This window comes from Amphibalanus amphitrite, unplaced genomic scaffold, assembly GCF_019059575.1.
Source record: "Amphibalanus amphitrite isolate SeventyFive unplaced genomic scaffold, NRLGWU_Aamphi_draft 000375F_arrow, whole genome shotgun sequence".
NCBI lineage: Eukaryota > Metazoa > Arthropoda > Thecostraca > Balanomorpha > Balanidae > Amphibalanus > Amphibalanus amphitrite.
In genome coordinates, this window is record NW_024881869.1 from 293,130 (window position 1) to 305,480 (window position 12,351).

Sequence of the window (12,351 nt, forward strand, 5' to 3'; positions counted from 1 at the left end):
TGTCGGCGACAAAACGACGCCAGTCGACCCGAAAACTGGCAAAATAGCTTACTCTGGCCGGGTACCCGATCTAGGATATCACGATTCGCACATTAATACGCAAAAATTCGAAAATTAAGTCGTACAAACCCTCGGGATGACCAAATTCACGAATTAACAGCAGAATTGTTAATTGAAGCTTTTCAAAGACAATCAAAGATGGACAGAGGAGGACAGGCAGCTGGATTTGTGGTTGGGTGAGACATCTGTGAAACTGTTTCATCCGTCAAACCTGCAGAACAACTGCTCTGAGGGCTGCTGTTGCGTCCTATGTCCCGTCCGTCCCAACCTTCAAACATCCGGCAAAGGAACACATCAGTGGGTCACGAGCCCCCGGGTGGTGTCAGAATTGCGTGTAGCGCTAAAAAAGGTCACTAAAAATAAAGTATACAACCGGTGGAACATCATCCAAGACGAGTGTCTCTGTCTAATCCACCGTGCAACGAAAGGGGCAAAATGACTGAGCGCACTTTTTTGCCTGACGCAAAGAAACTGCTCTTCGTGATTGGTGAAATCCTTATATTCACGGCCAACAAAACGCAATACTGGTGCTGTGAGAACCTGTTTTTCTTCAGGACATACAAAAGCTGATCTGGGAAACGCCTGGGCCTCAATTCGATTAAAAATCTCCAGATGACTCCTCAGGAGACCGTCTAAAAGCTGCAAGGAGCCACCAATACCGATTACCTCACTGGACAGCTCCATAAGGTGTGGGCTGAGCTTTGGCCAACAGATCTTCACATGCTGATGTAAATCATGCCGGAACGCCTATGTCAATGCATCGCAACTAGATAAGGATAAAGTAAAACATATATTGTTTATGTCACCGCCGTTTTTTCATTACTAGAAGACGAAAAAGTATGTTCGCGTAATTACTTTCCACCCTGTAGGCATGTGCTGCGGGGCGTGGAGTGTGAAGATGAGCGGTTCAGAAATATGCCTAAGTGGCGGTAGTAACTAGTAGCCTAACGCCATGACAAGCGCCGGAAGATATTGTTTTTAAGCGACTTGCGTTTCCCCAACGTATTAACCCGCGCACCGACGGGGGTCTGCGCCAACTTCGCACCGACGGGGGAGCGGATGACCGCCCCCCCCCCCCTGAGATCTCGAGAACGAAGCAAGATAGCGACAAGCGGTAAACGGCATCGGATACGCACGGCCAGGATCTACAATTTTTACTAAGGTCATTTTCAGGTCAGGTCAAAGATGACGTCACAGGGGTCGAAAAAGTCAAAATGGCGGCGCTAGATATGGAGAGAGTGTTTCTCGAATAACTTTCGAATGGGGAATATTTGTTTCTGGTCCCTAAAAAGCTGTTTCTGGCACCTAATTGCTGATCAGCCCCAAAATGCTTATTCGACCCTAATATCTGAATCTGGCACCTAATTGCTTCCACACAGCCTAAAGTTGCCAGATCGTCTAGTTGAACTCCGTATTTGCTGTTTGCTGATTCAGCACCAAAACCAAAACATCCAGCACCTATTTTATTCCACGTTTGCCTACCTAATTCGCGTAATCTTCCTGATTTTATGCATCCTAACAACATGAACGTTGCATTCGGTGATGTCAAGTGCCATTTTCGCCAGTGGAGATAATGGTTAATGCCATTTCTAGCCAAAAGAGAATCACTAGCCAGCTATGGTGCAGCATAGCAAGACGCTCCTATGCCAGCCCGCTATGTAGAGACTAGAGATTATTGCACCCCCAGCCATTTTAACGTGAAAAGTTTGGATCCGTCACTTCCAGCCAGGCTCTCAGGTCATAAACTGGAGTAAAGCAAAATCTCAACTCTGAACAGACATGCCACGCAACCGGCCCTCTTTTCAATATTATTAGCTTTCTGCAATCATCGTCTGACTCCATCTCGATCAAACGCAGCATCCGGTTTCTACAGGGGCGTTTGACTGACCGGCCACACAATAACCAAAAACAAAATCAAAGCTTCATGCACACATATGACATAAGTAAGAAACGGATGAAAAAGGCACAACCACGGCACAACTCTGCGCGGCAAACAACGGATAATGTCCCACGCAAGATCCCGCGTTTCTTCAGCGGCCTTGAACGGAATGAAAACATTACATTTCTTTTTTGGAGCTATTTGATGACGTCAAAAAAATACAATACCCGTTTTAATGGTCAAAATGGAGACAATTACTCACAAAAATGTTTCCCTTTAAGCATTACAAATAAATACTTTTAAATATTTAAATGACATTGTTTTTTCAAACAAATCAATATTATTTGCTTACTTTAACGTCATATACAATGCTGAGATCACTACGGGGCTGTCTTAGAGTGAAGCTGCACTGGCAACCTTTAGGCTAGACTCCAGGGGTCATTATGCCAGAACAACATGATTCTACCAGCCAGTAGTTCATTTTTCTACTAGATTGGTGCTACGCTCAGCATTTAGGTGCCAGATTCAGAAAAAAGAGTAAGCTGTACCGTTGAATAGGTGCCAGAAACAGCTAATTAAGGTCATTTTCCATGATTGGTGCTGGTATCCACCAAATAGATGCTGAGGACCAATTTTGGGGCGAGTCAGCTTTTAGGTGCCAGAAATAGCTTTTCTGGGACGCAATTAAATGGCGTCCCTTTCGAATTAGTCAAGATAGGAACAAACTAAGGGCATCATCGTGATCCTCTCGTCAATCCGCATCGAATGATATATATATATGTTGACCTCGAAAGGTCAAGGTCAAAGGTTGACCTCAGGTCACGTGACCTCGAGGTCATCATGTATATCATTCGATGCGTCTTGACGAGCTGAACACAATGAGACCATCTACGCGTCTGTATCTTGTTCCTGTACGGAGTTATTGGCCAAAAACCTTTGGTGACCTTTGATGACGTCACATGACCTCACAGCTGCCCAACAGCAAAACAGACCTCAAGGTAGTGAAGGTTGATCGTATATGAAGTCATGTATGGTATATGGGGCCATTCCGACCCGTTTTAGTGGTAAAAACAGGGAGTTGATTTTTCCCCCATTGACTTATAATGGGGAGGTCGCGAAATTGACCTGACCTTAGGTCACCGATATCGAAATTCCGAGATATACAAATTGTAGCTACTAATGACCTAATAATATCCTGCGACTTTCAAAGGCCTCCGACATCTACTGTAGCTCTGGCACGGTGACAAAGTTGCAAAAAAGTGACTTGAGGTTGGGTCATTCAAAGTGACCTGGTGACCTGACCTTAAAAGGTAGGAGGTTCAAACTTGCACACCATGTGTAAAATTGATGAGGTTATAGTCATACCAAATTTCGCGCCGCGGTTTTCCCGCTATTCGTGAAAAACCTCAGGGGGGGGGGCGGATATCCGCCCCCCCCCCCCCCGTCGGTGCGCGGGTTAACCCGCGCCCTGCTGGGGGGGGGTGTTTGAACACCCCCCCTTGTGGTTTTTCGCGAATATCTCAAAAACGGCGGCGCGGAGCGCCGCCGTTTTTGGTACACCTTACCATACATCAATTCTACACATGTTGTGCAAATTTCAGACCAAGGTCATTCAAGGTCAGGTCACCAGGTCACTTGAAGTGACCTCACCTCATAAAAAGTTTCAATGTCTGTCATAGCTACACCGAGTGACCGATCGCTTTGAAACTTTCAGCGATTGCTAAGAGCAATAGCATGTACAAAATGTATATCTCAGAATTTTGATATCGATGACCTAAGGTCAGGTCAATTTTGCGACCTCCCCATTATAAGTCAATGGGAGAAAATTGAAATGCGTCTCTTTTGGACGAAAGACATTATAAACACTCCCAAACACTGAATTACAAGTGGTTTAGACACACTGAACATGAAAATGGTGTCCGTGACCCCTGTTTATGCCCTGAGGTCATCTTAGGTCACGAATGGTATCTAACAGTTTTTCGCAAATAACTTTTGATAGAGGCATGCTAAAGCGATGAAAACACCTTAGATGTGTTCAGCTCGACGATACGGATCGACTGATATGCAACATGACCCTTTCCGGTCAGGTCATGACCCTGACCTGAGGTCAAATTTTCAAGTTGACCTGTCAAGGTCAAGTTATAGTTCATTCGATGCGTCTTGACGAGAGGAACACGATGCCGGTAAAAGTAAGCTCGTACAATGCTTGGGTCAAAAGTTATTGCAGAAAAACTGTTTCCGAAAAAATCGGCTATTTTTGCAGTTTTTGCCCCCTGCAGGCAAAACCGTTGACGTTAGGTCAAATCTGAGAAAATTACTCAGAAAGGGCGTTAATAGGGCTATCGAATGCGCTTTTCCGCGGCGCTGTAGCTCTATTGGTTCCCGAGTTATGCGTTGGCTTCTTGGAAATTTTCGACATTCGACCTGGAAATCGGCGAAATTTTGCCTTCAATGACCTCTGGTGACCTGACCTTTGACCTGACCAAAAAATTGACCGAAGTGATTTCGTCATTATTTTTGACGCTCTTTCGAACGCCGCCTTCCGCGTATCGCTACGTGGCCCAGGAGCCGAGTTAGAAGGGGGGGTGTTCAAACACCCCCCCCCCAGCAGGGCGTGGAAATCCAGGACCCCCAGCCGGGCGCGGGTTAATCTACGCGCACTCCGATAGATCCGGTACGCTGCTGAAATAGAATCGGAGGAAAAGGAGCCAAACTGAATGTGATAGGGCGTCCACCTATGCAGCACATTCGCTGTTCTTATTAACTGAACATCATTCTAGCATCGTCATATGCGATATCAAAAGTCAATCCTTCGATTAATTACTCTTACCCGACTTGTGTGTTGTCGACCAGATACTCGACGCCGTAGATGTCCCTGGGCTTGTAGTCCCTGGCCAGGAGGGAGATGGTGCGGAAGTCCTGCTGGAAGCGCAGCACCGACACTGAGTTGGAGACGTCCGAGGCCAGGATCATGTTCTTCATGGCATGCAGCTCGTGGATGTACACCTGGGTGTCGATGAATGCCAGACCGACCAGGTCGTTGTTCTTGACAGTCCATACGAATACCTGGTGACGAGAGGGGGAAGGTGTCAGTGATTAATGTGTGGCGAGGGAGGGGTGGGTAGGGGTGAGGACAGTCGTTGGGAACTGAACGTTGTGGAGGTCAGCGTGATAAATAAGAGGGAGGACGTTGAAAGAAAGACGCATGTTGTTTAATAGGACGTGTAGTTCGTTGTGGTTCTCAAATCCAATTCATATAAACATTTCTAGAGTTGAAAAGTGGACATCGTGGCCGTAATCGTTCGAAGACACAAAAGAATAACAGCATACAATAGCACTCTTGCAAAATTAACAATACAACAAAAGATGCACAGCATTAGCAACTGTCTTGATCAGGCTGAGGCCCCATTCATTTCACATCTAGCTGCGGTCCGCACCTTTTGTCCGACGGCGCCCAGCAGGAAGCCGGCCACGGAGCTGATGGCTGTGACCGGCGCCGACTGCTCCTTGGTCAGCAGCGTCTTCAGCTTGTTCTTGGTCAGCGGCTGGCCCGGCTCGGGCACCACCTCGATGACGTCCATCAGCATCAGCTGTGAGTACCGTAAAGTGGGGCTATTTGAGACAGTGGGGCTATTTGAGACAGTAAGGTAATGGTATAGTAAAATCGCTGTAAAATGAAAACCGTTTGATGTTTTTTCGTCATTTTTGCTTAAGCTGATGTGGAATTGAACAATGAATGCTCTGAATAACCTTTTTGAAAATTTCGAAAAGTTCTGAAAGAAATTTGCAATAAAATACGAAATACAGAAAAACGCACAATTTAAGTTGCTCGAAAAGGACCCCTACCTGCAGCTTAAAAAAGTTGAAGTTTTAACAGCTTCGCCACTGTATCTATCGCTACTACCTTTTTGCTTATAGGTTAAGCACATTTTTCATGAAAATATTATATATTGTTAACGGTACTGCCGATTGCGCAACCCATTGCCTCAGAATCCCGATGATGCCCACCTGGTCAAACCTCAACGGATATGCCAAATAGCTGATGATAACGGTGATGCGATGCACCCGAGAAGACTTACCGCCATCTACCTGAAGTGCATCGAACGTTCGACATAAGCAACACCGGTGAATCGGTCGTGGTCATAAACGTGCAGTGGGTTCATGGTAGGTCCTTTTAGCAGCAAGCAATATTTACATGTTCGTAGTGTAACATAATAACCCTTTAGCTGGTGACCAAACTAGTTATTCTGATGAATATGTGCTTAAAATGTGCTTCATCAGTCACTGACTCATTCGACAATCAACATATGTCTACCTTGGTTGACCAAAAAACACCATCGAATGTTACTTAACGCATGAACGTACTGTTAGGTGAGCCTATACAAGTACTTGATGTGGTAGGGTAACCGGCCAATTGATACGGCATGCAGCGATCGAGGAAAATCGGCATAAAATCAAAACCGTTTAACATTTTTCTGTTATTTCTTCGCATGGAGATGTACAATGGAACAAACAATCATGCAGACCATTCACTCAAATGTTTTGGGAATCCTTTTGCCTTGTTTGATTCATTACAGTGTGCTTCATAAGGCAGCGAGACTGTCTCAAATAGCCCCACCGACCTTCGGTATATCTGTTTTCACGTCACCGGGGCTATATACAAAAACTTACTTTCAAAATTTTACTGTCGATGACTTTAAAATAGTCCTTGATGATCATCCTGTCAGTTTGAAAGCTATGGGTCACATCATATTATGATAGCCTTAGCATATAGTGATGCAATTTTATACCCTACCGAAATGAAGTGTCCTACGAAAAAGGAAAAGATTGAATATAAAGGTCATATAACAGTCTTTGAAAAAAACAATTTTTGCCAAAATGATCAAAATTCAATTTCCAAATGCTTGGAGTTTAAAAAATTATCTCTAGCGTCACTGATTTTCTTTAATTTCCTTGCAACTAAAACTGTCTCAAATAGCCCCACCCTATGGGGCTATTTGAGACAGGCTTTAACATAAAAAATAACCTCAGTCATTATTACTAGCTGAACCAAAATACACCTATATGAAAGAGCTCACAGAGAACTACATTTTTGCAATTTACATGCTATAAGAAATATGAGCCGTCTTAAAGGGAGAGGCCAAAAACTTTAAAATCCGTTTCAAATAGCCCCACTTTACGGTACGTGCGATAGGGGCGTTAGAATACGGACACGGGGATGGATCGGAGACTTGGGACCAATGTAGTACCGAGCGAGTGGTGGGAGGGAAGGGAAGCGTGAGAGCGAACACGGGACCGGACTAGAGACTCAGGCAATAATGTGGTACGTACCAGTGGAAGCGAGGGAATGGGGAGCAAGGATACATAAACGATAACAAGTTTTGATAAGCACATTTAAAGTCAGCGGTTTCAAACAGGGAAACTTGAAGCAGTGCATTGTCATTGTAAGTCAATGGGTAAGAGAAGACGGATGAAGATGTGCCTCTTAACCCTATTCCTGGCGGGGGGGGGGGGGCCTCAGGAGCCCCCCTGAGGTTTTTTGGTTATTTCTCCCAAACGCGTTGAGCTAGGAAGCTCAAATTTTCGGACTTTTCCTAAAAGGCTTCTACGCAACATGTCTGAAAATTTTGAGTTGATCTGACTTCAGGTCAGGTCACCAGAGGCGGTTTGGTGACCCTACCTCAGAAAAGTTTGCAATCACGCCAGAGCTAGAGTTTTTGACCGATCAATTTCTTCTCTTCAGGCTTTAGTTAGGGTACCAGTATGTGCAATTTGTATATCTCGGAATTTTGATATCGGTGACCTAAGGTCAGGTCAGTTTCGCGACCTCCCCATTATAAGTCAATGGGGGAAAAATCAACTCCCTGTTTTTACCATTAAAACGGGTCGGAATGGCCCCATATACCATACATGACTTCATATACGATCAACCTTCACTACCTTGAGGTCTGTTTTGCTGTTGGGCAGCTGTGAGGTCATGTGACGTCATCAAAGGTCACCAAAGGTTTTTGGCCAATAACTCCGTACAGGAACAAGATACAGACGCGTGGATGGTCTCATTGTGTTCAGCTCGTCAAGACGCATCGAGTGATATACATGATGACCTCGAGGTCACGTGACCTGAGGTCAACCTTTGACCTTGACCTTTCGAGGTCAACATATATATCATTCGATGCGGATTGACGAGAGGATCACGATGATGCCCTTAGTTTGTTCCTATATTGACTGGTTCGAAAGTTATTCGAGAAAAACTCCCCATACCTAGCGCCGCCATTTGGACTTTTTTGACCCCTGTGACGTCATCTTTGACCTGACCTGAAAATGACCTCAGTAAAAATTGTAGACCTTGTCCGTACGTATCCCTTGCCGTTTACCGCTTGTCGCTATCTTGCTTCGTTCTCGAGATCTCAGGGGGGGGCGGTCATCCGCCCCCCCCGCCAGTTTCTTGTCCCGGCGGAGCCCGCCAGGAATAGGGTTAAAGCCGCTGAATTTGGCAGCAAACAGGGGGCGTACTTACTCCACTTCCGTTAGAAGTAACACCAGTCTACCCCGTTTACTCTTAACCTCTTGCTCCCGTAGGCCCTTTTCCTTACAGACGACCCCTTTCCGACGGTCGGCGGCCTACATTTCCCTTTCAAACTTCCCCACGACAGCTGTTAGCCCACCTGTCCCTTGCAGACGACGTCCTCCCCGTAGCTGTGGTTGGTGGCCACGGCGATGTACATGCGCTGACCGGACCGGTGGCCCTCGTACTGCAGGCTGACGTTCTTCAGCACAGTCACCACCTCCCACTCCTCGAACTCGATGGACGCCTTCGGCACCGGCTAGAAATGGGGGGGGGGGGGGACGGGGGAGAGGTTAGAGGGAGACATCCAGGGAAGAGTGGACAATTATTGTAAAATGAAGTGTTAAATGGGAGGGTGATGTAGAGGAGCCAAATGAAGGAGGTGACGTGAGGGAGCAACACATAATTCAATGTGATGATTATTCCAAACAACGGAATTCGTATACCATGTGTGATACTGTTTTTGATGGAGCCTAGAAAAAAGATAAAGACGTTGTTCACCGTGCATTATCCACTATCATTCATGTTACACACCAAAATAGTTTCATTTCAGATGCAGACCACCAGTGTCCTGTTAAGTTCTCACCGCTATCGACCTCACTCCTCCCCATCTTCCCCACCCTGCAACGGGCCAGCACACACGCTACTCTGTAACTAGTCTGTAGAGTGTATGTACACTGTACCTCCCAGGAGACGGGCGAGTACAGCTGTATGGTATACACCTTCTGGTACGGGTACGGGAACCGGTCGCCCTTGTCCACTGTACAGTGTACCAGTACAGTACTACCAGTGCAGTACCCTCCCGCTCTATACCCTGCACACTGTAGGTTACGTACCTCCCAGGAGACTGGCGAGTAGAGTTGGATGGTGTACACCTTCTGGTACGGGTACGGGAACCAGTCACCTCTGTCCACTATACAGTGTACCAGTACAGTACTACCAGTGCAGTACCCTCCCGCTCTATACCCTGCACACTGTAGGTTACGTACCTCCCAGGAGACTGGCGAGTAGAGTTGGATGGTGTACACCTTCTGGTACGGGTACGGGAACCGGTCACCTCTGTCCACTATACAGTGTACCAGTACAGTACTACCAGTGCAGTACCCTCCCGCTCTATACCCTGCACACTGTAGGTTACGTACCTCCCAGGAGACTGGCGAGTAGAGTTGGATGGTGTACACCTTCTGGTACGGGTACGGGAACCGGTCACCTCTGTCCACTATACAGTGTACCAGTACCCTCCCGCTCTGTACCCTGTGCACTGTTTGTTACGTACCTCCCAGGAGACGGGCGAGTACAGTTGGATGGTGTACACCTTCTGGTACGGGTACGGGAACCGGTCACCTCTGTACAGTGTACCGCCCAGTACCCTCCCGCTCTGTACCCTGTACACTGTATGCACGTACCTCCCAGGAGACGGGCGAGTACAGCTGGATGGTGTACACCTTCTGGTACGGGTAAGGGAACCGGTCACCCCTGTCCACTATACAGTGTACCAGTACCCTCCTGCTCTGTGCCCTGTACACTGTAGGTTACGTACCTCCCAGGAGACGGGCGAGTACAGCTGGATGGTGTACACCTTCTGGTACGGGTAAGGGAACCGGTCACCCCTGTCCACTATACAGTGTACCAGTACCCTCTCACCCTGTACCCTGTACACTGTATGTTACGTACCTCCCAGGAGACGGGCGAGTACAGTTGGATGGTGTACACCTTCTGGTACGGGTACGGGAACCGGTCACCCCTGTCCTCCACACTCAACTCCTTGTCGTCGCCAGTGAACCTGCCGCAGGGGAGACATGTGGTTAGCAATGGGGACAACGGGAAACGACGGCAGAGATAGTTAGTGAGCGATTTGGGAAACAGCGAGACAATGTATTCTAGTGAGCTAGACACATGGTGGAAAATGGCAATGACAGATAGGTATCTAGCAGCTGCGCTGTTCTGGGGCATCGCAATTTGTCGAGAGGTCGGAAAATCACTGGGAAAGATTACTTAGTAACAGTTCTGAATCCTGATGAACATGCCTGATGAACAAGAACATGTAAGTACATCTGCTGAAAGCTCGAAAAAAAAAACAAGCAATGACCGTAGATGCATAGATGCAGAGACACCTAGAGATCGCTAGAAAAACCAGTAAAAGACTAAGTGAGAGCTCGGGGAAACAGCTATCGGCACCAGCAGAGACACCCAGCGACTGCTCAGAGAAACAGCTATCGACGTCAGCAGAGACACCTGGTGACTGCCCGAGGAGACAGCGGGCGGGCGCGGGCCCCACCAGCAGTGTTCCCGAACACACTACTGATGCGGACAATGTTCGGAGAACTGAACAGCAGGGGCGTATGGGTTCTCTAACGCAGGTAGGTGGCGTGGTCTGCTCCCACGCCGGACCAGACAGAGCGGCATGGAATTAAAATTTGCTGTCATACAGTTAAAACAGGACTGCAGCAGTGAAGAAACTCCATCGCTGGCAGAAAAATGCTACCGAGTGATTTGGCTGACGTTGGTTAGTTGCTTGGTGTTGTAAAAAGGCATTTGTTGATGTCTGTGAGAAAAAAATGAAGGACCATAACTGCACCGAAAGACGTGTAAACATAATGACTGGTGTGTTCGAAACCACACTCGAACTCACTCCACACTCCACAGTCATTAATTAGGACTAAGGGCAAGGACAGGAACCAGAAGAGTTGGGCACAGCACGTGTTACCTACTTGTAGACCTTCATGGACTGCTGGGCGTTGGACGAGCACACCAGGTGCGTCTTGGTCTCCAGGTGGTAGCAGATGATATGTGGCGTGCAGCGCAGTGGGATCTTTCGGATCGGCCAGGGCGCATCGTAGAGCAGGTGGGGCGGCAGCACGCAGATCCGCATCTCACCCTGGAACAGAGGGGAGAGATACACACATCAGCGAATTGTACAACAGATGGGGCGGCAGCACGCACATCCGCATTCCGCATCTCGCCCTGCCGAGCGAGGGATACAGTTCCACACATCACTCATCAACCACACAAGAGCGCGGTCAGTCAAACAGATCCGCAGCTAACCCTGTAAGAGAAGGGGCAGATCCACACATCGCTCACGCTTGCTTCTATGGAAAATATCCATACACGCAAGTCCACATCTCACCCTTCCAGAATGGGACATGATTAGAATTAAGATCCTTGTTTACATAGTGGTGCTCAAGCTTGCATAGACTTCTATTGTTATTTTCCGCCTGGTCAAAGTACTCCTGACATTGCCGGCCACGTATTCGTTGATCCGTTTTAGGTGCGGATCCACCAGACCTTCACTCTTGACGGGGTGGATCAGGAGAAAAGAAAGTCTTTTGTCATATTCAGTCAATGGCAATCCAGGAATGACAATCAAGGGGTGCTCGATCACACCTTGATCGCAAGTGTGGTAAAGCATTAGCCTCGTTGGTATTGGTATTAAGTAAAGCGTAATGTAATCCGTTATGGAAGCGGCATCTCGCTCATGGACAGCACTATTAGGTTACTGGTTAAGCCAACTTTGCCGACACATACTTGCATGTCGACGATATATTCATTCTCCCCAAGAAAACGACTCAGTTTTTCAACTTGCTTCGAAAACAAAGAGCTCACTTTCGCTCTTACAGTATACAACGCTAACAACGAAGCTAATGTGTGATTTGAGCCCAAGTCTGCCGCTGCTTATAACCAACATTGCGGAGGATTGCGCCAATCAATGTCATTCTGCGTCCAGATCACTTGTATCGTGTTCGCAACTGTATCTCCAGTGTTCGGGTTTTTGGTGACCCTTCCAAAAACAGAAACACTCTTAGCCAACAGCTTGACGGATCCTGAGCCCTCGGAGCGATACATCCTC

At 47.3% G+C, this 12,351-nt stretch overlaps 1 protein-coding gene across 1 annotated transcript in view; it reads right to left on the minus strand.

The window, feature by feature from the left end:
• LOC122389862 (cleavage and polyadenylation specificity factor subunit 1-like) overlaps positions 1-12,351 on the minus strand; it is a 35,146-nt gene that overhangs the window by 4,127 nt on the left and 18,668 nt on the right. The window contains exons 17-21 of the mRNA XM_043382317.1: positions 11,216-11,382; positions 10,179-10,287; positions 8,605-8,763; positions 5,377-5,529; positions 4,770-5,005 (exon numbers count right to left, since the gene is read on the minus strand). Of these exons, the coding sequence (XP_043238252.1) occupies positions 4,770-5,005; positions 5,377-5,529; positions 8,605-8,763; positions 10,179-10,287; positions 11,216-11,382 (824 nt within the window). The remainder of the gene's footprint in view (positions 1-4,769; positions 5,006-5,376; positions 5,530-8,604; positions 8,764-10,178; positions 10,288-11,215; positions 11,383-12,351) is intronic.